Here is a 27,319-nt window from a genome sequence, read left to right as displayed (position 1 = left end):
TGAAACGGGCATAAACTTCATGAAAAGTTATGTCACTTGACATTGGTGTCATGGAGGGGAAATGATGTTTTGTTTGAATATAATTCAGTGAAAACATGTGAAAAGTCAAACATGCTGGCCATCTTTTCAGCAGGTGACGAATAGAGTGCCAAAAAGCAGCTTTAGGCCTTGTGCACGGTCCCCAAGGGCGCCGCCACTCTTAAGAGGTAACCTCATTTTTAAGTCATGGAACACCAACGCACTGCCACATGTTGGCAGGACCACACGCCCCCACCCCAACACCACTTAGGCTGCTGTGAACTTCTGATTGACAGCTCTACGGGTAAAGCACTCTGTATATTGCTGTTCTCAGCCACTTTTATGTGCAGCAACACGTCAACCTGTCCATTTCACACTTTGTAAACCAATAAGAGGGGTTTCTACTGCCAGCTAGCTTTAAATAACTCTCACGGTTGACGTGGAAGTTAACAAATGTTCCTCTTTGTTGCCTGAGGATGTTCCGTTGCCAAGAATAAAAATGTTGTGTATTAGTAATTGTGGTATCTAATGCATGGGTGAGAATGTGGAGAAGCTTGTGCGAAATTACATATTTTATGCAGTATGCGCTCTGTAAAATGTCATGAATGTATAATTTAGTCTTCCAGCACCAGAGCTATCGGTAACCGACTCGTCAGCAGTTGCGGTTCGACAGGTGCAGTGGGAGCCACTTCTCTGCAAAACACACACATCAGCCTCCATGTCCTAACCTTGCACGCGAGTAGTCAAATCCTATTGTCATTACATAGACACCACATATACAGGAGCAAGTCAGTCCCTGAATCCTCATCACTCATTCCTTCTCCTCTCTTCCATCTACGCCTTTGTGCGTTAAACCATCCATGGCACATATACAAAATAAACACGGCCATATATTTTTATATTATCTGATCCAGCCTGATCCAGGCAACTCATTAAGCTCAGATAATACTCGCTTTGTGACGAGCTCCGCTTCTACTGCATATATTGCAAAAAAAGCTTGGTCAATAACACATCTAAAAGATAACCTGTGAGAACAATAACCAGGCAAATATTGGGTCTGAGCTATAAGACCTTTGCCAATTTACCTGGTGACATTTATTGTGATGGACAAGCAAAGTTCTTCTGTAAAATTTGAAAATGGTTCGCCTGTTTATATATTAGTTCATTAATTATAGTGCAGCTGCTGTAAACCAGACCTGCTATGAAAGGTGAGGACACCACCATTGTGATAACAACTCATCTGTGCATTTCACAGGAATCCATCTGGTTGTGGTTCAGGAATTTTACTAACATTTGAAAATGTCAACCGCACAGTCGTGAGAGACATCAGGACTCATGCCCTGTGGAACATGCATCTCTGTTCACATGTTTGGTGTAATCATTTCACACATTTGAAGTAATGTTCTTGAATGGTATAAACTTACTTAACCCTCCTGTTACCTTGGGGTCAATTTGACCTCATTCAATGTTGAACCCTCCTGTTACCTTTATATTTACTGACATATTTTACCCTTGGGGTCAATTTGACCCCAGCAATTAAAACCTCCAGAAAATTATAAGAATTAATATTGTTTTCCAAGTTTAAGTGTGAGGTACTTTATGTTTGTTTGTTGACTACCTAAATAGCCCTTTAAATATATAAAAAAGTTGATATTTCTTATATGCTTGACACAGTGAAAAACAGCCTGGGGTCAAATTGACCCAAAAGAACACCGACATTAAACATTGAATGGGGTCAAATTGACCCTAAAGGTAACAGGAGGGTTAAACATTGAATGGGGTCAAATTGACCCTCAGGTAACAGGATGGTTAAAAAAACAAAACAAGATATTAAATGCAGTAATGCTGGCATGTCTGCTATGATATACACTTTATGTAGTCAGAGACGAGTCTACAATCTCAGATGATACTTATTCCATTGATCATAATCAATAATGATGGTAGAAATATTAGTGTAATCTTTAGTTAATGATATACTTCATCTGATAATCCTGCTTGATAAAGATTCCCTGAGGAATATTCTTTAATCCCCACCAACAACAAGGAGGTCTTAATAGTCGTCTTTATTCTATTTTGCCACTCACGGCCGGTACACTGAATAGTTTGATAAATTGTATATGTTCTGTGCAGCTGGGTGGTAAAGGCGCTTCTGTGGTTTGTTTAAAATGTCAGAGGGTCTCTCCAATACAAACATCAAGTGCAGCCCTGCAAACCTGAAATGATGGCAGAGGCACATTTGGACATGCCCACTTGCTCCGGTTGCTCGAGTGGGGAAGAAAAAGTCAAGAAAAAGAACCATTTGCACCATTATTGCATTAGAGATTGAAGAAATCAAATAGCTTTCTCCGAATACTTATTGTCCTCTCATATTACTGCAAAACATGAGCTTGCCTTCTTGTCCATGAAAACATCAGAAGAGTCATTTGATCAAAAGGGGCAGTGTCTTGCCTGCATTAGGAGGCAGACTGGCTAGAAGCTCGCCCACCACACTCTTTCAGGCTTCATTGCAGTGGTGAGGAGAACATCCTGATTGCTCAGCTCATCACACAAATACAGTAAGTACCATGTCTCCAACATTGTCTTTACTGTTTGGACTTTACTGCTTATTTGTCAGAAACTATAAGGGGGAATGAAGATATTGGGGATATTTTGGATGCTGAAAAATGTCTTCAGTGTGGAAAGAAATGTTTTTAAACTTTATTGCTGGTGTTTCACTTACAATGAATTTGAACTTTTAAGCTGGTGGTTCGCTTACAATGTTTTTGATGTAGTTGGATCAGAATCAGTCATTGTGCAGTGTCAAATCCAATAAGTGTTCACTTTGAGCGCAGCTTAAACTTCCTCATTAAATATGCTCTTTATTCCTTTGAGTTAATCATTTATTAAGTTGATTATATTTCATCAGCCCTTTTTTATCTTCAATGTACATTATCTCATAGTCCAGTGAAACACTTTAAACTAAATTTGTAGTTATTTTGCTGCAAATAATCTGTCTATTATTAACCTCTGACTTATCATTATAGATATTCTAAGGTAAATAAGGTAGTTCATTTTTAAATTCAATTAGCAAACATTTACCCTATATAAAAAATAGTACTGTATAATGTTAAATATAAACATTGTGAGACTAAACAAGGGATGCAAATATCTTGCATGCAGGGATGTTGTTGTTTAATTATGTCTATGACTTACTGGTGGCCATTAGTGCACTTCCTGTACACTTGGTAAACAAATGACTGGCAGACTCGGTAAAAAAAACCACTTAATTATTGCTGCTACTCGGAAACAATGACAATGGTGCCATATAAATTGGGTTCTTATCAAATCAGAATACATTTCGGCTGCATTGTGGGAACTATGAAGTTCAATCTGGACTAAAGAAGAGGTGAAGTGAGCTCCAGACTAATGGTGCAGTTGAAGCTGTCATTGTGAGTCGTTATTTACGTTACATTGTGGTCAAGACTTAAGAAAGCCTGATCAAAGCAGCACTAAAATATTGATGGATCATTATGGACACAATAACTTAGGTATCTTGTTACAAATATGGGTGAACTACATTGTATTGCATTTCTGGATCTTCGCAGAAAAGCGACATCTGTAATATGTAGTATGTAGTATCATTAGTCTATACAGTGTGGGAAACTATGCAGCTCATAATTGGAGGGAGTTCCCTGACCATATGTTCGAGAAAGAGCTTCACTTCTACTTTATACTTATTTTTTCTTATTTACTGGTCAGAAGAATCTATTACTAATATGCAAAGCTGCCTTAGGAGAAGTTCATTAAATTGATCGCCATGGTGAACGCCGCTCATTGAGGTTAGATTTAATTATTGATCCCTCATCTGGAGAGTCATTCTTCTCACCTTAAAGGAGTCAGAAAAAGAGCAGACCCCGTTACAGCAGGACCTCCATCCAGGTGAACTGACCCCTGCAATACTTCTGAAATGTTTCATGCCAATAACAGAGATGTACTTTGAATCAAGTGTCCACAAAATGACTTCCATCCTTGTGGGCTAAAGCTGCTGTTTTGCCCTGAGAAACAACTCCAATCAGTCACACGATCCACCAAAGGATTGCTGCTGCATAAGGTCGAGGGCATGTCCAATGAGAATTCTCCATCGTCATTTGCCCACCAAAAATGTCATTTGTTGTTTGGCCTTTATGTTGACTGAGGGCCTTGTACGATACAAATACGAGGCCTCTCTCAATCCCGCTTGCCCAGGATCACTCAAGGACACCTGGGACTCAAACAAGCTGCCCCCCAGCTGTGAAGAACATAATTGCTTTTTTCAACAGAAGGGCTTTAACCTCCAAACAGTACGCAGATCTGAATGTCCTTCCGGGTAAAGACAAAGTCATCTGTGTCCATATCCCTCATGGCGAGAGGAGCCAATAGCTTAAGGTGTTATTTGCTCTCACGCTCACATAACACTTTGTGCTCCTCTAACTTGTGAAGCAGGTTGTATGGACTCAGTTGTCGAAACCGCAGTGGCTTTGATTTATTATGTTGGTGTTTTGCTCTTGCATGCAAACAGATTTTCACATCCTTGAGTGTGTGTGGGGTGTGTGTTGTGTTTGTCGTTGTTTCCAGACGCGTGTCATCACCGCCACCCTTCATGTCTCCACTGAGTGTCATATGAGTGATGAACTTCGACAGGGAGGTGATCCGACAGACCAGTTGTTATACATATGTGATAGAGGATGAAGATTCAGCCCTGGCAAGACTAAATGTTTTCGAGGTGAGGCTGTCACCAAATTGTATAACTTTCTTCGATTTTACACAAGAAAGCATTTTTATAGATGTAGGTTCTCTCCTCCACAAGCATATTATAAAATGAGGAGTGTTTATGTAAGTCCTCATAAGTAATCCCAACCCTGTGAAACCTTAAAGAAAGGCATTGTGAAGAGCTAGATAGAGCCCGGATGACAACTCAAGTGTTGTGTAACTATGTTACGTAAGTTGCAGTACTTAAACTGGCCTGAACATTGAACAAATAGACGTGTCATATCTGAATCACAAGAGCAGAAACAAGACACGGATAGCTCTAATGCCTATTAGCATCAATGACGTGAATTCTCACTATCATGTAATCTCAGTTGGCCCGAGACACAGACTAATGGACGAGTTCACATGGATTACAGGCTCTTCTCTTATCTTCTCCCTCCTATTTTATTACTTCCTACATTACTGTGTAGCTGGCTGAGAAGGGGGACCTGGTTCTCTTGGAGAACATGGTGATTCAGAGCCCAGAGGTCTTGAGTGAGAAAGATGAATGTGGGGCTAGTCCCCTTCATCACGCCGCCGCAGGGGACCACGTCAACCTCGTCCAATTCATCACCAACGTCTTAGACTCACAGGGTAAGCACGCCCTCGATCATCTATCATAAGTTCTTCTCCAGCAAAGGTGAAGTATGTTTATTGTGAATCACAGGAATTGTTTTGTGTAAGTTATAAAGTAAAGAAAGCAGTATGTTTGAAAGTTACATTACAGAGTACTGTGTCTAAATTTACTGTATCTACATGCAGCCTTATGTCTTTACATGTGTGTGTGTGTGTGTGTGTGTGTGTGGTTGGGGTATATTTGCTTGTGCTCTCCAGACCTGAACAGCTGTGATGAGCAGGGCAACGTGCCGCTCCACTGGGCAGTGGAGAAAGACATGGCAGGGAGCTGCCAGGCTCTTTTGGACCTGGGGGCCAACCCCAACATCCTGAACAAGGCCCTCCTGTCCCCTCTGCACCTGGCGGTCTGCCTGGGACACAACAACCTGGTGGAGGTGAGGAGGCACAAGGTGCCTGGCTGGACACATTTGACTTGATCTGGTGTGTAAAAATAAACCCAGAACAACAGTATTAAAACGTTATGTAAGATTTAAAAAAAGGTTTAACATATAAACGAAATATTAGAATATGTGAAGGAAAAAAATATTTTTCTCCCAATGAAATAAAAATATGATTCACCACCCCTTCACACCCAAAAAATGTCACGACTTATCGAGTGAATTCCTCTATTATTTTTATACTATTTGTTTTATCATCGAGACTTAACAACAACAACAGCATGTTCAGCCTGCTGCTGTCTGGCAAGCGGGGCAAGAGGATCCTCTACTGTACAGAGCAGCTTCTTTCTTAAGGATGCAGGACCCTTCAACTCCACCTAATCCTCTACATTCCAACACAACATGTCGTTGTTTTTAGTATTTTCTTATGTAAAGGCGCTACAACTGCATTTCGTTGTCCAACCCTGTGTTGTATAGTGCTAATAAAACATTTTGATAATAGAAATATGGTACGTGATGGTCATATCATCCCATCACGTCTTTCAAAGCTGGAGAACATTTTATTTTGAGCAGCGCTGCTTTCTAAAGTCAACTGTTTATATGTTTGACAAAACCGGACTAAACCGTCAACTTCAGTCATCCCGATCCGGCTGCTGTACACAACCTGACACCGTTGCGGACAGAAACCGGATGGAGCTCACTGGTATGTTTTTACCTCGGCCCCCCTGCAGCTGCTGCTGTCCAACAGTACTACAGATTGCAATCTTCAGGGAGAACTTGGCAACACCCCATTGATACTGGCCTGCTCCATCAATAACTTTGAGGCCCTCAACATATTGGTATGTACAAGAGCGATGCATTCAGACTCATGTCTTCCTGCACTACGCAGGAAAGAATAACTTTCCATCTGCACAGAACAGATTACGTAGCTGACTGGCAGCCCTCTGCAGCTTTGTCTCTGACAAAGACTTGTCTCTTGTTTGTCTTCCTCTCCGTCCTTTCTCCGACCTGTCAAAGATAACGCATGGCAAAGCGCGGCTCTGCCAACAGAACAAGCTCGGCCATTTCCCCGTGCACGCAGCTGCCTTCGCAGGTGCAAAGAAAGCCATGGAAGTGATCCTGAAGGCCGGTATGACAAAAAGATTGATTTATCATCAAAAATGTAAACTGCTGACAATACAGAAAAGGTTTTTTACAAGGCCAAACGGCCCATTTAACTGGGAGATAAGAGTTTACCTCAGCCCCAGGAGACATTTAGCAGAATGAGCTTCTTTGTACACAAGCCAGATGCCACGGTGTGTTTATTCACAGTGGGAGGTCTGCTTGGCAACTCTGGTGTTGTTGGAAAAAGATTTAGTCAGAGCAGAAAATATTTCTGACATTTCTGGGATTACCCAGCAAGTGAATTAATGGAGATTCACATGTGTGTGCTGTTTAGGAATTTTAACATGAATAGAAACAACTACTTACAACATCCTTCTTCTAAAAGTGACAAAGAACCGAAATATTAAAGTAAAAGACGGAAGGCAAAAAACAAAGGACATTGCAATTGAAATGACCACAAATATTATTATTAAGCATTCTTACTTTTGAAGGTTGTATTTCTGTAAAGATACCTAAATAAAATATTAAGTATAAAAAGAAATGTGAAAAAAGAAATGACCACAAATAAACTTATACCAACAAGCATGAACTAATAATCCTTCATTGTGAACCTTTTATGTATTCAGTGCATCATTCACAATGAAACCGTTGATTCTGGCAGGTGAGAAGTTTGGCTACCAGGTTGAAGAGCACATCAACTATTTAGACAAGTCCAAGAGCAGTCCCCTCCATCTGGCTGTGCGTGGCGGGAATATCGATGCCATCGGTTACTGCATTGCTACTGGGGCCAGAGTTGACCAGCGACAGGTAAAACAAACACAGAAAAACCTGTAAATCTCTGCGGTGCATAAATCCGTGGTTTTTAGAAACCTTTCGGTTCCATTCATTTGATTGCCACCACAGTTTTGTTCATACAACTCTGCCTCACATTGTCATAAACGTGTCAAAACCGGCCGATTACTAATGCGTTCCATCTGTCAGCTGCATAAGCGTTGTCAGATTTGCATCGTGTTGTGATCCAGATCTCATTTGGCTACACCTGTGAAGTATTTCCCTGGCACAGAATCTCTGCACTGTCAGATCATGTCAGTCGTAACGGGTCCATCTGGGAGTGATCGTTCTGTCTAGCTCTGGGGTCGTGGCCAGATCGAAAGCAGGAACAAAGTGTACAGTAATAGCTCCGGTTGGATAAATTGATTCAAATTACCTCCACTCACACTTTGGGGATGAGATAACCAGGACTGGCCTCCTCCACCAGTCCTGGTTATCTCATCAAAGGCTTGTGTTACAGCCGCCTGTGTCTAGCCCAGTAAGTCTGGGAGATACTTACTTACCAAATGTAACACTGAGGAATATGTATGTGTGTGTGTGTGTGTGTGTGTGTGTGTGTGTGTGTAAGTGTCCATGCTAATTCCTGTATGTGTTTTCATGTTCTCCTCTCTAACTCAGTGTGTCGTGGTGTCTCTCTACTCTATGGAGCAGACATGATTCTGTTTGCTGAGCGTATGAATATTTATGATATTTATTCATATTTCATTGCTCATAATGAAACCATGTCTGACACTGTACAGAATGACAAGTCCACGCCGCTTCATTTGGCCTGCACGCAGGGAGCTACTGAGGTAGTCAAACTGATGTTGGCCTCCTTTGACCAAGTGGAAGATGTCATCAACCTACCTGATGGGGCGTGTCAGACCCCTCTACATAGGTGGGCGTACACTTTGGACCATTTTATTTGCATTAACCTTCTTCGTGGAATTCTTTATTTGGTCTTTATTGTTGAGATTAAACGTTTCATTAAGAATAGTAGACATGTAACTCTACGTATTTGCTTTGTTGTTGATTCGAGGGGTTGGTATGGGTGGGACTATTTCTTGTACAGTTGCAGTGACTGTCTAGAGACTTGTCATTAGTGTAATGTTGCCAGGAACCAAATACAATTCCATTGGGTTAATTTGGCACTTATTCCCCCGTAAAACCACAAGTTGAAACTTAGACTTTTGTTTTTTTGTATAGATGAAAAATACAAGATACATCATGTTAATTAGTGAGCTTTAGATGTGATGGAAGATGGGTGTAGCAGCTCCATGGCCACTACCCGTGGGTTTCCCCCCCCAGCACCAAGGATCAGCCCGGAACCACGAAGTTTGGTTGAAAGACATGCTTTATTTGACAGCCAACAACGCACAAGCAGACCGCACAACCTGCACCTCTGCTCACTCTCCCATCCCTCCAGCTCTGCTGCCCTTTTATACAAGCAGCATCGGCTGCTGACTAATTGCCAATCAGTCAGAGCAGCTGACTGATTGGCAACCAGCCAGCAGCCGAGGCCAGATTGGGACAGCTGCCACAATGGGTTTTAAGACCTTTAGACAGAGCCTTATCTTCACTCTTTTAACTAAGCTAAACTAATCTGATGCCAGCAGTGCTGTGTTCATAAATACTTTGTATAGTTAAGATTTGTTCATTTATGAATATGGATTCAATTATACTATTCATAGATGAGCCTCTTTAAAATGTACACGACTGTGTTCATGCAGATGTTTAATATCTATGGTTACGATCTCAAATGCTTGGTCATGCTGTGTACAGATTCATTCAACTGCATAATATCAACACTATAACAGAGACGAAAAAGAGAAACACAAACAGGAAACTCTCGAGTATGGCTAATTTGGAGCAATAACAACGATTTCAGTACATAACAACAATATGCTTCCCACATTGATTTGATCTAAAAAGAAATTTGTGTTGGCAGAGACCACAGCGTATGAGTAAGACCCGATACACAGACATGAGGAGCATTCGGAGTATACTGCAGAATATCACCCAAATACCAGGAATTAGTTATAAAACTACTTCATCTAAGTGAGCAATTAGAATCCAGGAGATTTAAAGATGTAACCACCGAGGACAATCTGGTTGTTATATCATCCTCTGACGAAACAGAATTAGATTTAGATTGTGCTTAACTCACATCTGACAGTATTGTTAAAACCTCGACTCCCAAAGACACGTCATGTTACTGATGTATGGCTGATTTACAAAAACTGTGTTTACTTTTCCAGGGCTACAATATTTGACCACACAGAGCTGGCAGATTACCTCATTTCTTTGGTAAATAAGGCACACACAAACACACACGAGAACACACCCAACAGCTGTTATGCACATGACACTCCCGACATCTATCAGGGACTGGGTTATTAATCTCCTGCCATAAAGCAAAGCAACAGCAAAACTGCATTTTGTTTCCATCTACTATATGCTGAGGGCTGTCTTCATTGCTTCTTCGAGTCCACTCAGAGATTGGATCATTCTGTGATCATACATTGTAATAATTAGCAATTTCGACAACACCTCTTGACTCAGTAAATGTTAAAGGTGCTACGCATTGCTTTTAGACCATCTGTCACCATCTGCTGCACTTCAGAGACCGTTTTAATATAACTGTGTTGCTAAGAAAAAGGGGGAAAAGTTTATCTCCTGTCAATTTGTTCTGTAAACAAACACTGGCTGCAACAGGTAATAACATTATCCACACTGAGCATGTTTACTTTTTTAATCTCAAAATGGTCTGCAGAGATCATCTGGCACCGAACACCAGCTAATTGCTTCGAGATGGTGGCTCGGCTTGTTGTTTGGTTTTAATATGCCAGAAAATCAAATCAGGCAGGGACAGCGATGACTTTTAGCCTCTTAAATGTGGTGTTTTAAAAACATTTTTTATAATTGTTGTGTATTTAAGTCATCTCATATTTTTATTTTTTTTGAAAATACAATATTGCTTTTTACCTCTTCCCCTGTCTGATCTGAAATCAAAATTGTAAAATGTATAATTTAGAGCTTGTTAATCCCTAGTGGCTGTTGCTATGCCAACCAAGCTTTGATCAGCTCCACCTAGTAGACGAATGAAGCTATATTGTAGCAGCTTGAGTCGCCTCTGCATGATGTTTGAGTGTTTCCAACAAACTTTAACTGATTATTAAATTAGGGTTCTCGTGGTTTCTTAATGAAATTTGTAACTTAACTGATAACAATAGTGTATAGTGCGCTCCTTTGCGTCGGTGGGATCATTATAGGGGGTAGCAGGGTAAGTCTAACTTACTTTGGGTCAGACAAACACACTGTTTAATCAATTCTTAATCTTTTTATTTATAAATTTCTTCCCCCATGGTTGTTAAAATCAATATCTAAATTGTATCTAATGTCCATTCCATTTAATTACCCATAATACTTGTGCATGTGCCATACCACACATTTCATGTTACACATATGATCTGACATTATGAGAAATATAGGGAGCTTTATTTGATCAGTAAAAAAGCACCTCCCTCCTGGTTTGCATTATACAACAATGCACACGCATGCAAACAAATGCAATGTATCATTTAACATAGAAGCAGCTTATTTTCCTGTGGTCTCATTTGTTACGAGAGTTAGATCTCATTTGTAATTGCGGCAATGTGTGTTACATTGAATGTGGTAATTAATGAGGTCATAAGTTTTTCGTACATTCTCTTCTTAGGGTGCAGACCTGAACAGTATTGATTGTAAAGGAAAATCTCCCTTGCTACTGGCTACGAGCTGCGGATCATGGAGATCTGTGGCTTTGCTGCTGTCAAAAGGTGAGCTGCTGCACTGTACTTCATCACCAGCGGTAATAATGTCATTTGTGAAATGCCTGATGATGCAGATGAACTCACATGCACATTTTTATGTCTTTTAGGGGCAAGTGTAAACGTGAAAGACAGATGTGGTTGTAACTTCCTTCACCTGGTCATTCTTCAGCCCAAGGGTCTGCAAAACCTCCCAGAAGAAGTTCTGCAGGTCCAATAATGAAGCTTGTTTGTGACTCATCAAATGCATGGCATGCTGCTTGGACAAAGATGTCATTAGGCTGGAATTTGAATATTACAATGTCCTTTATCAATTTGCCTTGAGCATGCATTTAAGGATGGCTAATAAAGTGCATTATACTCTTACTAAGCCAGATGATCCTTGAAAACATTGTAAGCATTACAACAACAAAAAATGCTTTCAAAATGAGCCACAGAGGAAGGCTGATATATTTACCCTTGATAGTCTCTCTATGCATCTTTGTTTAAATATTATCCATATAATTTCAGCATACGTGTGTGTACGTGTGATCCGCTATGAAGCATGACTTAATACACACATTTGCTTAATACACACATTGTTATACATTAGAATGTGTGAAAATATGAATGTGTCTATAACGTGTCTAACTGTAGAACGGCAGCGTGACGGCGCTGCTGAGCTGTGAGGATCAAGAGGGCTGCACCCCTCTCCACTACGCGTGCAGACTGGGAAGCCACAGCTCAGTGAAGAACATGGTGGGCCTCTCGGGGCAGCTTGGCCTCGCTTGCAAGTCGAAGGACAAGAAGTCGGTCCTGCACTTTGCTGCTCAGTGAGTTCGATTGTTCCCCGTGGGCAAGTCTTCCCATCCCATTGAACGAAACTAAACTGATTTGACTGGATTTTCACTCAAAGTCGCTCCGAGTTTGCAAATTTGATCAAAGAAGTGCCGGAAATGTCACTGCAGCTGACCTTGGCCAGTGTGCATACTAGGCTTTTATCATTAGTCTTTTCTGTTAATTTAAAGCTTTAGAGCATTCAATTAGCAGAAAAGCTGCGCACTCCAGAGCATTTATTTTCTACACATCAGAGAAATTTATTATTAGGAAGGAAAAGTAGCGACACATCTTTGTTGTCTGAAAGTCATTCCAGTAGTTCTTTCGTAAAAAGTGTTATGTATTGATCAATGATACCACAAAAGTATAAAACATGAATCAAAAATGGATCTTAGGAGGACTGTGACTTACGAACTTCCTCAGGCCGAGGCTGTAGTCTCTGTATTTGAACAACAGTGGACAGACGAAAAATAAACCAGGTGCCTCCTAACCGCTCAGTTGTTTTAATCCTGTTAGCATTTTGTGTGCTCAAAAGCCTTCCACTTATTAAATAGCATACTGTCACAGTAACTGTCACAAGAATAGATTTCCATTAGAGAGGCATGCCTGAAGAAATTTCACTAATAGTGTGAAATGAGTGGACATTCTACATTATTGTTATAGATTTTTCTATCATGTTTACCTATTTCATTCGAGCTGGAGGACAAATAAAGGCCATGCTATATGATATCATACTTTACCTATTATAGACACTTCATTCGCTTTCCCCTGCGGTCCCACTGCACCGACACTGCTGATCTTCTTAAAAGGTTCGGAGACAAAGAAAGATCATTGCAATATGTCCCTTCTGTTTATGTCCCCCTGGCTATTTGCAGCATTCCTTAGTCATTAACACTACTGACTCACTTGTACCTATATTTTACCTACAGATGCATGTCCTGTAACAGCCATCTTAAGTGTCTTTGAGCAAGATTGGCCCCCAGACCTCTGGCTTCACTGTACTTTGGGCCTAGCACAGAAAGCATTTTAATTTCAGAGATCAACGGATCTTAACGGTGAAAAAAGACATCGTCCACAACCCACTGCTTCTGCTCATCCCTCTCTTCTTCTCAGGTACGGGCGCGTCAATACATGCCAGCGATTGCTGGAGACCCTCACAGACTCTCGTCTGCTAAACGAAGGTGACGAGCATGGCCTGACTCCGATCCATTTGGCTTCCAAAGAGGGGCACACCAAGGTGGTAAATCTGCTGCTGCGCAAAGGAGCTCTCTTTCACAGGTAAACGTGTGTGCTGGGAGAGCTAAACATACAAAAAGCTCAAAAGTATATATCCTGCACATGCAAATGTCCAGCAACATGTGTAGTAACAAGAGAAGGACTGTTATCAGTAAGTGTGTTGCTGGTGCTTTGACCCGTTCAGACTTTTTAATCTCCTCTACAGTAGGTGAAGATATCCCTACTCTGCTTCTTGTTTACAGTGATTACAAGGGCTGGAGTTGTCTGCACCACGCTGCATCTGAAGGATACACACAAACTATGGAGATTCTCCTGTCGACCAATCCCAAGTTGCTGGATAAAATAGATGAGGATGGGGTATGAATTATTATAAATCCAAACGGTTTATCATTAACCAAATCCGTAATTCATTTTCCTCCTATTTGTGATGACATTTTTGAGGCAAAAAGGCCTATTAATGCAAATCGTAAATAGTTTGATAATTGATAGTACTAAATATTCAATGATAAATGCAGAGTACTGTCTCCTGTTGTGTACTCCTGTACCAGAACACTGCCCTCCACGTCGCAGCAAGAGAGGGACATGTGGCTGCAGTCTTGCTCATGCTGTCCCGCGGAGCAGAGCTTACCTTAAACAAGAACGACATCTCCTTCCTCCATGAAGCTATACAAAATGGGAAAAAAGATGTGGTCAATGCTGTAATTGACACCGACAGGTATGTTATGAATACAAATAGCTCTTAAATTACATTAAAGGTTCAGCTTGAAACAACTTTTATACTGCAGGTGTTTAATGTGCATCTTTTGTCATTCAATTCTGGGTGTACGGTGTCGATTTACTACCACTTGGTAGAGTGTTACATTCTAAACAGGTTGGAGTGACCTTGAAGCTGCAGTTAGTTTTGTTATAATATTTTGTCTGTGAATGTGTGACATTCAGGTTGTTCTGCCGTTCCTCTCACGACATGTCAAATCAACTGTCAAATGTGCTGAATCCAGATTATGTTACTGGATTGCCTTTCGGTCGCCTCAAATGTTTTCAGAAACATATTTTATTGGAGGCAACTGTTTAGCTGTAAAATTAGAAAGTTTTCTCTGGCCGGTGGCAGGGCCTGGTTTTCAACTAAGACAAAGAGGCCGAGTCACAAGAAGTGTACAAAAGAAAGCTTTCTGATTACTTTGTGTTTTTTTTCTTCCAGATTTGAACCGGCTGTGTCACTGTTCACATTTACCTCGTCCCAGAAAAATCCCATACTAGAAATGATTGAGTATCTGCCTGAGACCTACAAGGTTTGTCACTGAAAAAAAACAAAAATCCTCAGAACTCTTTCTGCAGTTTCTTTCGTTTCTAGTTGAGCATTTTTGTAAGAATGTGTAAAACCTTGAGATATTTACTCTGTTTTTCTACTTTCTTCAATAGCACCTATTGGACAGCTGTGTGAAGGAATCTGGTGATGATCAGAACAGTCCTGACTATTATGTAACACACCTACAAAACACACAATATAAAACACCTCTGCAGTGTATATATTGTATGAAGCATTTGCTATGCAAAACAAATGAATCAATTATTTATATGTTTTAGATTGAATACAATTTCTTCTGGCTCCAAGCTCCACTTGCAATAAGGATGTTAACTAAGAAGACCAAGACCATTCTGCCACTAGCTGCACTCAACGTAAGGAACTTTTATTTTGTACTCATGAATAATTTCGGTGCAGCAGAATTCAAATCCTCTACTCCCACATGATTGATAAGAAATAAAGTTCCCTTGTAATCACGCATACCCCTTTAATGAGGCTGTATATATATATAGTATAGTATAGGCTTCTATAGGGGCAACTCATCCATAAGGGACATTGGTGAATCTTTTCTCTTTGTCGAACCTTTGTGAGGTTTCCTCAGATTTTAATTTATCTGGCTAAAGAGCATATTCTGTTGCCGCCATGTTCCTCTATCTTAGTCTCCAGGGGGAGAGGCATACAGGTCGCAGGCTAGCAGGAAACAGATAAACACATCTGGCTAGGATGCTGAGTCAACTTAAAGAAAGGCGAGGCCCACTGCTCGCGGGTCAGTCATTCTGCTCGACCCCAACGAGGGTCCAGGTGGGAATAAACTGAAGTCAGGTTGCTGTTCTCCTCCTGTTAAAAACCTTGAGTTGTGTGGACAAGCTTCTCAACGTGGTTCCTAGTAGTTGAGACATCTTATCATGCATTGCTGTCATAGACTGTATTTGTTATTGATTGTGAGCAGTGGCTGTATCAGTGGGCCAACTCATAGACAAGGCCACGTCAACTCATCATTTACTGATTTTGCTTTCTGATGACATTTTCAAAGCATGGGAAGTGCGGCACTTGCTTTCAGTTAGAGTTGTCTGGGCCAATCTGTCACTGCCTTGATCTTCTCTGGGTCGGCCCTTACCCGCCCACTCTCAATGATGTAACCCAAAAAGCCAGGCAGGGAACTCGCATTTCTCTGCTTTGATAAAGATTCTCCAAAGGTTTCGGGAGGACCTGGTGGGCGTGGGAGACACGGTGGAACATATTCTGGGAGAAAATAAGAATGTCGTCAAGGTAAAAAAAAAAGAAGATGTAAGGAGTCTCTTAGTACATTGTGAACCACGGCTTGAAAAACAGCGCGGGCGTTAGAGAGGCCGAAAGGCATTACCAGGTACTCAAAATGTCCAAGTGGAGTGTTGAAAGCAGTCTTCCATTCCTCCCCTTCTCTGACTCTGACCAGGTGGTAGGCGTTCCTGAGGTCCAGCTTCGTGAAAACGGTAGCACCCTGGATAGGCTCAAAAGGCTTACGTTTACTTGTTTTGTTACGGTAATATTGTTTAATCCACGAAAAACAATACAGGGTGTGGTTCTTCTTGGAAACAAAAAAGAATCCAGCTCTAACTGGCGATGAGGATGGTCTAATTATGCCGGCTGCAAACAACTCCTTGATGCATTTCTCCATGGCCTCTGTCTTAGGACGGGACAGGTTATAAAGTCGGCTAGAAGGGAGCAGAGCGCCTGGGAGAAGATCTATGGCTCAGTTGTAAGGGTGGTGTGGAGGCAATGAGAGGACTAAGTCCTTTCTAAACACTGTCCCTATATCTTGATATTCAGCTGGGATGGCGGACAGGTCAGGGGGCTGAGGTCTGGCTGATTCATCCTGCCATATTTATTACAAGGCCATAAATGGAATAGGTGTGGGATCCGTGATGGCGTCCTCTGCAGGCTGGTGGCTAGTTGGGTTGGCTAGGCAGTACTCCATGAGAGTTCTGGGGGAGCAGAGAGGCTGTGGCTAGGAAAGCACAAGTCTACAGACAAGAACATATTAAAAATCCAAGAGGCCATAGTAGTCGTTCCGGGAATGTGAACTGACGATCTGGCGAGGAGTTGAGGGAGAACTGAGGTAGATATGCTTTGGGGCTAGATGAGGGAATGGGTTTCATGTGTGTGGAAGGTGGTTGATTGGAAGCAGGAGGGGGAAAGGAATGCCAAGCATGGGCAGACACACACACATACACACACAGGACAAACAGGGAACCATGGCAGTGGCATTGTATTGTAGGATTTACTACCGAACCACTAACAATTTCATACATCACCAAATGTAGGAAGCACTCTATATCATGTCATCCTACGGTACATCATGCCGGTGATTCCACAAGGTGCACATACTTTTAAATCTGTTATGCTGTAGCCGTCGGGCTGTCCTTTTCCGCTTGGAGAAAATGTGCCATTAACAGCAAGCTCTTACTCCTTCTACAGGCGATGGTGCAGTACAACCGCATTGAACTCCTCAACCACCCTGTCTGCAAAAAGTACCTCACAATGAAGTGGTGCGTATGTGGTGCGTACATATCAGAACATTTCTTGTTCTGATATGTTGCAACTTTATAGACCACAGAAGAAAAAAAATCATCTGAATGCAACAAATACAAGGGCGTGGTTTACTTTGACCGTTTCTCTTCTAGTGTTGAAACCGTCTTTGTTTTATTCCACAGGTCTGCATATGGGAGCATAGCTCATATGCTGAACATGTTCATGTACCTGTTAGGCCTGCTGCCCCTCACTCACCTAATCGTGAATCTGAGGCCCGCTCTGAACAAAACTGACACGGGCGAGCACATAATCATCATGGTGCCAGTATCTTTCTTTGAGGTACTATTGACATGGATAATCAATATTAATTAAGTTTAACCTCTGTTTTAGCATATGTGTCATCATGTGTAATAATGTTCCAAACACATCAACCTTTCTCATGATGATTCAATCTTTATGATTAAGTAAATCTCAATATCCTTCATTTTTTTCAGCAAAGTGCATTCTTGTCCTTCTGCATGGTAATGGTCTTGGTCATGAACGTCTACTATGTGGGGAAGGAATTGGTGCAGATATCACAACAGGTAATGTTAAGCAAGTGTCATTACCTCACATGAAGTGTGCGCTCATAAATCTGCTCAGTGTGTGGACACATTAGCAATCAGGTGTAATGGATGAGCAGGGTCACTGTCAGGGGGTCACCGCCACACTTTACTACCCTCGTATTCATCATAACTACCAGAAACACTGTCACATCACATCAGATGTTTAGGAATATAAGATGTTGTTTGCACGATTGTTTGAAGAGACCAACATAGACGTATATGTTTGTCCTTTTAGGAGGAGGACAGGTGGACTTTAGGGGGAGATAGCTGGTCAACAATACATGTCACATAGTGTCATACACCATCTGAAAGCTAGGAAGCAGAATATTAATTGTTTTCTTCTTTTCTTGTCACTACAAGCGCTGGAAATACTTCAAGGATTATTCCAACCAGGTTGACTGGTTTTGCGCAATCTTCTGTCTTCTCTACGTAATTCCCACCATCCTCAATTTAGACGGTTCATTACACTGGCAAGCAGGGGCCATGGCAGTTTTAGGCTCCTGGATTGGATTTCTTCTCTATCTCCAGAGGTACTGTTTACTCTGATGTAATAGCGACACTTCAACGTAATGTCTTTTTTAATGATACATGGAGGCCACTAACTGTTCTGATCTTCTGTTTCTCCAGGTTTGAGGGTGTTGGCATCTATGTTGTGATGTTTTGGGAGATCATGAGGACCCTGGTCCGCGTTGTGATGCTGTTCTTGTACTTGGTGTTAGCATTCGGTTTGGCGTTTTATGCTCTGATGCTAAACCAGGTAGGGGAAGAAATCTATAATCAAAATTTCTTCAGACTAGAAGTTTAATTTTCTGTTACCTCTTTTCAACGAAACTCTGCTTTGTGCTTTTAAACCTGTGCGCAAGCTTTTGGTATCAATTTTGCGAATGCACACATTTTCCCAAATATTAAAGTATTTATTTGAACCGATGTTAGCATGAAAGAACATGGCCCAAAATCATCCTTTTTTGATCATGAACACAAAAAGTTAATACAAAGGGTAATTCGCATGACAATAATCTGGGCCTGGAACAAAGCGTTTGAGAGACTGACCAAAGGACTAAATAAATAACTGATAACACCATCTGCAGGCCTCACTGTCAAAGATTAAACCCATTTGTTAGACATGTTTTGTCCCCAGCACATCTCTTTGTAATTTACTGCGTGTTTGTGACGTGCTTTTGATGTCATGTGCTGCATCTGACTCTGCTCTGTGTATGATTGCTTGCCATCCTTCCCACTGACATTGAACACAAGGGAGATATTTTATTGAAACATAAATGAGGCTTTTAATGCATGTTTCATAAAAGATTTTTTATACACCTCTTTTGAAAAGATGCGACAGTATTTAACTGTGATATATAATCTGGTATTTTTTATTTGCCTTTAGAAAGAGTTTGTCAGTCTGCCGATCTCTGTGATGCAAACGTTTGTGATGATGGTCGGGGAGCTGAACTACCAAACCAACTTCCTGGATGCTTATCTGAACCATGATCTTCCTTTTGGCCTCCTGACTTTCTTAATTTTTGTGACATTTGTCATGCTCATGCCAATCTTACTGGTGAACCTGATGGTAAGTATGCTCTGACGGCCTGTTTCGTCCATTCGTATTGACTTCTCACAGACATCTATCTCTTACAAAAAAACTACCAGTTGCTACTTTTAAATAGCGGAACGAATGAGCAGGTTCTCATTAGTTTTGTGTGTGTGTGTTGTAGATTGGTCTAGCTGTTGGAGACATTGCTGAAGTACAAAGAAATGCAGCCCTTAAAAGAATTGGCATGCAGGTAAGTGTTGAGCAAACCTGTTCCTCAAGGTTTATTTAAATGTACGTTGCATTTTTATAACGTTAGAGTTATCTTTTATCTTGCTTGTTTGTGCTTGCTCAGTCTGCCGTAACCTGATAAATAACGACACCCAAGCATAGCGTATGGTGTTGTGGTATTTTGTCCTTGAGGCTGTTGTACAAATATACTTTGTAACATAGACATGTAAAATAAGATTATGTTCATGAGAATGTTATAAGAAGTGGACGTAATCACGTCCACTGGTTTGTGAGTAATAAAACCCAATTATATATATATATATAAATAATAATTACTCATATGTCAACACCATCACAAACTGTAGAGTGAAGACATCTTTTTTAAAGTTATAATTGTGGTAGATATATTTAAGAATATAAGTAATGATATTTGTTTAGCCTAAGAATATCTAACCTTTAGGTCCAACAGAGCTAGTCAATAAGAGGTTATTGTACACAGCAGGCTAAGAATCTTAATTTCTGACCCCAGATTGAGCTGCACACCGCTCTGGAAGACAAGCTGCCTTATTGGTTCATGAAACGAGTGGACAAGCTCTCCCTTGTCGTCTACCCTAATCGCCACTGCTCAAGGGTATGCTTAATACTTGTCTAAGTCTGATACTGTACAACATAGTGATTTGTAACTAACGTCAGATCCCTTTCTGAAACCTTTCCGTCTGTTAACAGAACTTTATTACGCATTTCTTTTTCGGTGAGGATGACACAAATGATGTCTGGAATCGACTGCAGGCCAAACCAAAGAACTGCCCTGTGCTGGAGAATGAGCTCAGAAAGCAGAAGGCCAGGTAAAGCGCTCAAGGTTACGATTTAAGATTCACATTTATATTCCCTGGAATCATAAACTGTATTTACAATTGAGATGATGGAAGTGTTTGTAAATGTTACTCAAAATACATTCATCTACCAAAAGGAATGCAACAATTACGATATATTTACAGGGTATGTCAAACAGTTTTTGATGCATGAGTGGCCCCTAGTGGTTACATAGAAATACAGACTGTGACCAGGTCACAAAAAGATACACTTCACTGCATAACTATAATAAGCACAAGGAGCCACTTGGCAGTATTGCCTGATTATTAATCCATTAAATGTTAAATGAAGACTATCTCTGAGCCACATCTCTGATGTTTTGTCCTCAGGATGAAGGAGATGTCGAGCAGTATGGAGAAGCAGCACAACCTCCTGAAGCTCATCATCCAGAAGATGGAGATTACCTCAGAAGCCGACGAGTCCGATGGCCCCGTTACCGTCAAAGGCAACATGTGGCCGAGCTTGAGTCAGCAGAAGCCAAGTGGATATGGCACGTCTCTGTGGGTCCCACTGATGAAGGCCATCGAGTCCAAAAATAAATAAAGAGAATGGGATCTTATATATAAAGAGGAAGGGTCTTATCATAGCAACAACTATAACATTTGACGTAGTTACTTATCACAACATTTTAAAAGTATTGATGTATATGGTATAAGTATGTGATTACTTAACTATTGTAACAGTTAATTGAATTTAAAGTTGAGTTGCCTTAACTATTGTGGGGTTTGATACTGAATAGCTTTGGCATGGTATTGTTGTAGATGTTTTTATTGTAGTCTGAAACAGTAAGTTTCACTCGTGATCCACTGATGAACAAATGTATTAAGTCATCCTGTGGTGTGTATGCAGTGTTGCCATGTTTCTATCATGCACACAGTGTAGCTGTTTTTTAAATGTTGTGATGTGTCTTCATGTGCAAGGAATGCGAAACGTAAGTAAAAGCTCTTACTATAAAAACCTAAATTGTGTTAAATTGTGATCCACCGAATGTAAAGCTGCAATAAGAGCAGAGGGCACTTCCCACGCGTGGATGCATTCATGTTATTTCAGGAAAGTTTCCTGTGGGGCATGTTTTATTAATGCATAACACATTTAGAGACAACACATCACAATGGTTTATGGATCATTGGCTCTGATTTGTGCACTGCCTTCTTCACTAGTGCCACACACACACACACATACACACACACCCACACACACGCACACACACACACACACACGCACACACACACAAGCTTTGGGCCTCAGTGGCGATTTCGTGGATCATAGCAGGTTGGGAGAGAAACAGAGAGGCCTCTGACATCATGTGCTTGCACCTGTCCCTCTGCTTCTCCAGCTTAGGGCCCTGATAGAGGTCACGACCCCTGAGAGTCTTTGCTGATAGACAAATGTTAGTTCCCCTTTAAGTCAAGTTTTAAGTAATATTTATTACTGATAGCCCTGAATTTGATTATTCACAGGGCAAATACAATAACCCTGTAACCATCAATTACACTGATGTTTGGGACAATGTTTTCAGCTTTTACTTGAAAGAGCAGAAATGACTAATGAGCCCAATTGTTTTATCCCAACCTGCTCCACGCTAATAGTGAATGAAGCAGCTGCTTGAGATATGTGTCACATTAGCCAATACCTTTTTGTGTATTAAATAAAAAATAAAAAGATGACCGCTTATGAGTGAGCAGTAAATCCAACAGCAGATTCCCTGAGCTTGCACTTATAAGTTTGTCATTCGTCGTTCACCTCGCTGACGGACAGAGTGACAGAGGATGAAATGGCAGGTTGTCTCAGCAGCACAAGAGGAAGTTAAGATATCAGCCTCTTGACAGAAAGAAAGATAAGCTAAGTTTCCCTCTAAGTCCCAGCTGATGTTAGGTCTCCTTTTTTTGTGTAGGACGCATGAAAATCTGTCCTTTGATTAGGGAGAATTCCCGATAATTGGAAATTGGAGCAGTGGAACACCGCAGAACACTTTACAATCACATTGACTTTGCATTTTGACACTTCAAAATTGAATTAGAACATCATTACGAACAAGTATAACATGTTTTGAAAATGTATTGGTGGTTCAATGAAGTGATACTGGAGCCTGTTGGGGAACAGAACAGCATTCAGCTCAGAGCACAGCGCACTAGTTTTTCTCTCTCTTAGTGATCCTGGCATGGCCAACTCCCAAAATTAAGCATGCATCTCAGCAACAGTTAGGTAATTCTTGGCAGTCTTGCTATTGTCATTAAAAAAAAATCAAAATTTCACACATATTATGTTGAGTAACCTGGGATTTTCTGGGAATATTTGCGAGAGCAAAAGGAGCTTCCTGTAAGTACGGTATGGACACAGCACTTTCCATTAATCAGAGAAATCCTGCTCCCACTTCTCCAAACACTTCAAAGCTTGACTTGCATTGTTTGAACATCGTGTATAATGTCCTTAATGTATTTTTTAGAAGTTTCCAAATCCCAAACACTATAACCGATAATTTGCCTGAAGAGTTGAGTACAAAAGGAATAGTTATTTCTCAGAACCCTTTCATGCAGTCTATCTTTGCGGAAATATTCTGCAATCTTGTCGCTTCAGAGGCCCAAAGCAATCTCAGTCTTCTCTTTGCCCCACTGCTAGCGCCTAGCGTCCTAACAGATGGATGCTCTTGCTCTCAGAAAAGTTTGGAGGACATAAAACAAAGGCAGAAATAGGCAAGTAAAAAAGAACTTGGGATACTATGGGAATGAAGATGGTGCCTCCCCGCCTCTGCCACACCCTCGTCATGCCAACGCTCCAGATGTCATGGGAACCGATAACAGCTGGTGCTGGTGCACGTAGGATGCGTGTGAAAGGTTGCCCCAGCTGCCGAAACCTAATCCCTCTGTGAAACCAGCAAAGGATTAGAGACTTTTGATAAGGTCCTCAAAACATTTCTATTACCGAAGCACATCTGTGGAACCGACAGAGTTGGGGAACATTTACTATATATCTGCATTTTCAAATGTTGCAAAGAGTTGTGTGTATTATAATCAGAGAAGTTGTGTTTTTTCTGTATTAAAACATATAAGATGGAGTATGTCTGTGTGGTGAAATCAACCCTCAGACATCCACAGAGTGGCCTTGCCATACATGTCATTCCATCTCCCAGTAGATTTACCAATAAATAGCAAATCATTTCAAGGGTTTGATGTTATTATCAGGCTGCAGATGAGTTATACATGTGTCTTTGAGAGTCCACGTGAGGAGACATAGTTGTGGTCTCACTGAGGTCATATTGGCTCAGAGGAAAAGGGGAGGAGAAATGTTCAGAAAAAACTGTAGAGATGCCAAGTCCAGGACACTTAAAGTCGAGGGGTAGCAAAGCAAGGAGGCATGTTCCAGTTTTAGAGACATCTGAAAGTTTCAGACTTGACCTCCAGCAGTTGCTATTGTTGCATTGTCAAGTGAGAACAAGTTGCATTGTGACGAAATGGGAGTTTAAGTGGTGATTCTTTTTTCTTCTTTCTTCTTTTTTACTTCCAACCTTGTGTCGTTTTCAAAAATCTCACCAAGTTGAGAATCTACATTTTCAGTAACTGCTGTCCCTAAAGTGCGACTCGTGTCACAGGTGGAGTGGCAATGTCCACTGGCTCTGCTGCAAGCGATGCTGAGGACTATGAGATGTGCCACAGAAGGACCGCCAGCTCGTTGGAGAGGAACGAGCGGAAGCTTTCCTGCTATAACCCCGACCGGTACTCAGATGAGGAGATGGAGGAGGATGCCAAGGAGGAGAGGACCAAGCACGAGCGCAAACTCTCCAGGGCACAGCAGAAGGAAGCGCGACAGTCGCAGAGGAACGCGGCCAACTCCAGGGAGAGGACGCGGATGAGAGTGCTGAGCAAAGCGTTCTCCAGGCTGAAGACCAGCCTGCCCTGGGTACCAGCGGACACCAAACTGTCCAAATTGGACACGCTTCGCCTCGCCTCGAGCTACATCGCTCACCTGAGACAGATTCTGCATGACGACCGATTCGAGAACAGCTTTCTACACCCAGTCAACCTGGTATGATGCTGTCGGGTTGTTTTAAAGTGAACTGTCTCACTGTGTATGAGGACATTAACACATGGAAAACCTCTGTATTTGTGTTTACATTTGTATAGAGAACACCATTAGGTTGGATGTGTGTCTTTGGTGCTTAACCATGTTGTCTATTTGCTTCAACAGACCTGGCCATTTATGGTGACAGGCCGATCTGAGGACAGCCAAGACATCTCACCCACTGTGAGACTATGTGGAGCAACTGCATAGGACTCCCTCCTTCAAACAGCAGCTCTGGTTCTGACAATATGAAACCACCCTGTCCATCGTTGGGAGGCTGCCAGTCGCTCAGTCTCCTCCTCAATGTCCTGCAGCAATGACTTTGAACTCAAATCCAACTCAAGCTTTAATACGCTGAGGATCGTGCCATTCAGCATGTCAGAACGAGAAAGACTACAAGTTGTTTTCAGCTATGTAGTTTCTTGTGTGCAAGCTTGTTGGTGTTATTAACTGGTCTGAGAGTGCAACATCCCCTCTCAACTCAAAATGATGTCTGTTACTTTGACCTGACTTCATTGCAATCAGGAAGCTAACTTGTAGCAGGATTCTTCTATATTATGTATTCAGTATTTATTGCGTTCGTGATATGATTGAACTTTTTATATATTTGCATTTCAGATAAAAATAAAAATAATACTTATAGTGGCTGTCTTCTGTCCCTGTGTTACATTAAATCAAACATCATTCTTAATCCTTCAGAAATTTCATTTTTTATTTCCTTTATTGAAACCGAGCATGTTACTAACAATACACAGTAAGCAAATCCAAGAATCTGGATGGTTTGAATATAAAGTCTGTGAGATGGATCTAGTGGTGGATGCAGCACACTCATAAACTGTGAGTAGATAAACAAAAGTCTGATGTTTGTCATTTATGCATGCAACCAAACGTACATTTTGGAAAGAAGACAATTTTTATGTGAGTAGAAAACAGTGTGGTTTGGTTTCAACCAATAAGACACTTACATAAAGTCAAATAATAAAAAAACGTGAATATACAATCTTGTGAGGTTTTGTTTATTCAGATAATATTTAACTACTCTACATTGGGATCACATCTTTTATCTGAGAAATCAAAGTCATCAGACGAAATGCCATTGTTCACATTTTAGTCAAAACCAAAAACTTCACAAAGCATTGGTCAAAAGTTCAGGAGTGATCTCTTGATCTCTTGATCTAAAAATGAGGTGAGTACAGATGGATAGAGATCCAGGCCCCCGGGGGCGGTGATGGCACAGACTGACAAAGTGCTTGAGATGAAGAAAGAGACGCAGAGAGTAGATAGAGAAAGAGTTTTCATCGGGTCCGGGTAGAGTCGCAGCTGTTGCCTTGTTGGTGAGTTTCCCAGAACTCTGAACTGCTCTCCTGGGAGAGAGCAGCCACTCTGCTGGACCGGGAGAGCTAATGAGCTGCCTTCTCACACTCAGCCGGCCTCTGTTCTTGCTCCGGCCACTCCGAACGTGGCACAGAGGAAGAGCGACTTGTGCATCTTGACTGCACTGAAAATGAGGTGCCATTCATCATAATATGGCATGTCAACAAAATGATAATGTTGTTGTGCTGGCTTGGGCCTTGTCCACTGAGCTCACTTCTCTATGAGTGAAACGCTTGTATTTTACAAATCAAACAACAAAAAGTGTGTTTGCTAGAATACGGGAAGGCTGGCTGGAGCAGCAAAGTGCTGCTAAAATGAAATTGGGCTGCTGCAGCAGGTCTCGATGAAGCTCAGCCAGTTTGTCATGTTACATGAGGGACATCTGGTGGGGAAGAATGTGAACATCAAGTACCATGGTACTCCTCACATTTAGCTGAGTGCACACACAAACATGTAAAAACCCACACGGTGGTCAGTTAACCTTTCCTAATGTTAAAATCACTTTCCAGAGAAGATATCAAATACAGCCCTTTAATGGAGAATTTAAGACTACACTTGAAATAGTGTTGAATATGCTTTTTTATTAAGTTACAACTAAAGTCCTCTCTGTGCAGTACTTGATGTCTAAATGCAAATAACTGTCTATAAAATGGAGTGAGTTAAGCTTCGAAAACACAAAGAAACTGTCATATAAAAGGTTGTTTGTAAGTAGTTATTTTTGCAATACAAAGTCTGAACAATTTATTAAAATGATACTGTTTCCAATTATTTTAAGATTTCTCTTTCAGTCTAATTTCCTTGATGCTATGCAGCAATCTGATTCTTCTGAATTATGTCAAGATGTCAACACTAATTACTAGGAGGTTTGCAATCATTAGCGGAATTTGTAACTGTTTCAAGAAAAAACAAACATGTTTTCTGGGTCAACTAGAAAACAGGGTGATAAGTAGTAAGATGCTGAATATGGAGAAATGAAGGGGCATTTTTGACAGGTCGCTGTAGGAAACTCACAGGTGTAAGTGATAACGTTAACGACAGCTGAATGCAGCAGCTTCAGCATGCTGGCTCTGCACAGCTATCGTTAGTGTGATAAGTAACACCTGTGCGTCCTACTGCAACAAGTCACAGTGTCGGCTTATGGAATTTAACAGATTGGATTTTAAAATTATGTTGAGTAAACAACTGTTGATGTTTACATGACAAGGACAATAGTAAGAGTTTTGAAATTACAGGCATGTAGGTCATGGGACAGGGATGTC

The 27,319-nt window shown here is 41.2% G+C and overlaps 2 protein-coding genes across 2 annotated transcripts; both read left to right on the top strand.

The window, feature by feature from the left end:
• The first annotated feature begins 2,563 nt into the window (after positions 1-2,563).
• On the top strand, positions 2,564-22,299 carry trpa1b (transient receptor potential cation channel, subfamily A, member 1b). Its single transcript, XM_056434053.1, has 28 exons — positions 2,564-2,573; positions 4,612-4,759; positions 5,217-5,379; positions 5,620-5,795; positions 6,530-6,637; positions 6,816-6,927; positions 7,564-7,709; positions 8,474-8,610; positions 9,971-10,019; positions 11,431-11,530; positions 11,632-11,732; positions 12,158-12,333; positions 13,451-13,615; positions 13,816-13,930; positions 14,122-14,288; positions 14,772-14,862; positions 14,993-15,052; positions 15,158-15,250; positions 17,334-17,404; positions 17,570-17,726; positions 17,882-17,971; positions 18,353-18,522; positions 18,620-18,749; positions 19,380-19,562; positions 19,708-19,776; positions 20,284-20,385; positions 20,481-20,599; positions 20,957-22,299. Exons 2-28 carry the CDS (start codon positions 4,664-4,666, stop codon positions 21,168-21,170), a joined length of 3,360 nt encoding a protein of 1,119 aa, XP_056290028.1. The 5' UTR covers positions 2,564-2,573; positions 4,612-4,663; the 3' UTR covers positions 21,171-22,299.
• Positions 22,300-24,107: 1,808 nt separating this feature from the next.
• LOC130206450 (musculin) lies at positions 24,108-25,328 on the top strand. Its single transcript, XM_056434432.1, has 2 exons — positions 24,108-24,650; positions 24,813-25,328. The coding sequence occupies exons 1-2, from the start codon at positions 24,228-24,230 to the stop codon at positions 24,894-24,896; spliced, it is 507 nt and encodes a 168-aa protein (XP_056290407.1). The 5' UTR covers positions 24,108-24,227; the 3' UTR covers positions 24,897-25,328.
• Positions 25,329-27,319: the final 1,991 nt, after the last annotated feature.

Source organism: Pseudoliparis swirei, chromosome 16, assembly GCF_029220125.1.
Source record: "Pseudoliparis swirei isolate HS2019 ecotype Mariana Trench chromosome 16, NWPU_hadal_v1, whole genome shotgun sequence".
Lineage (NCBI taxonomy): Eukaryota > Metazoa > Chordata > Actinopteri > Perciformes > Liparidae > Pseudoliparis > Pseudoliparis swirei.
This window is presented reverse-complemented; position numbering and strand designations above follow the sequence as displayed.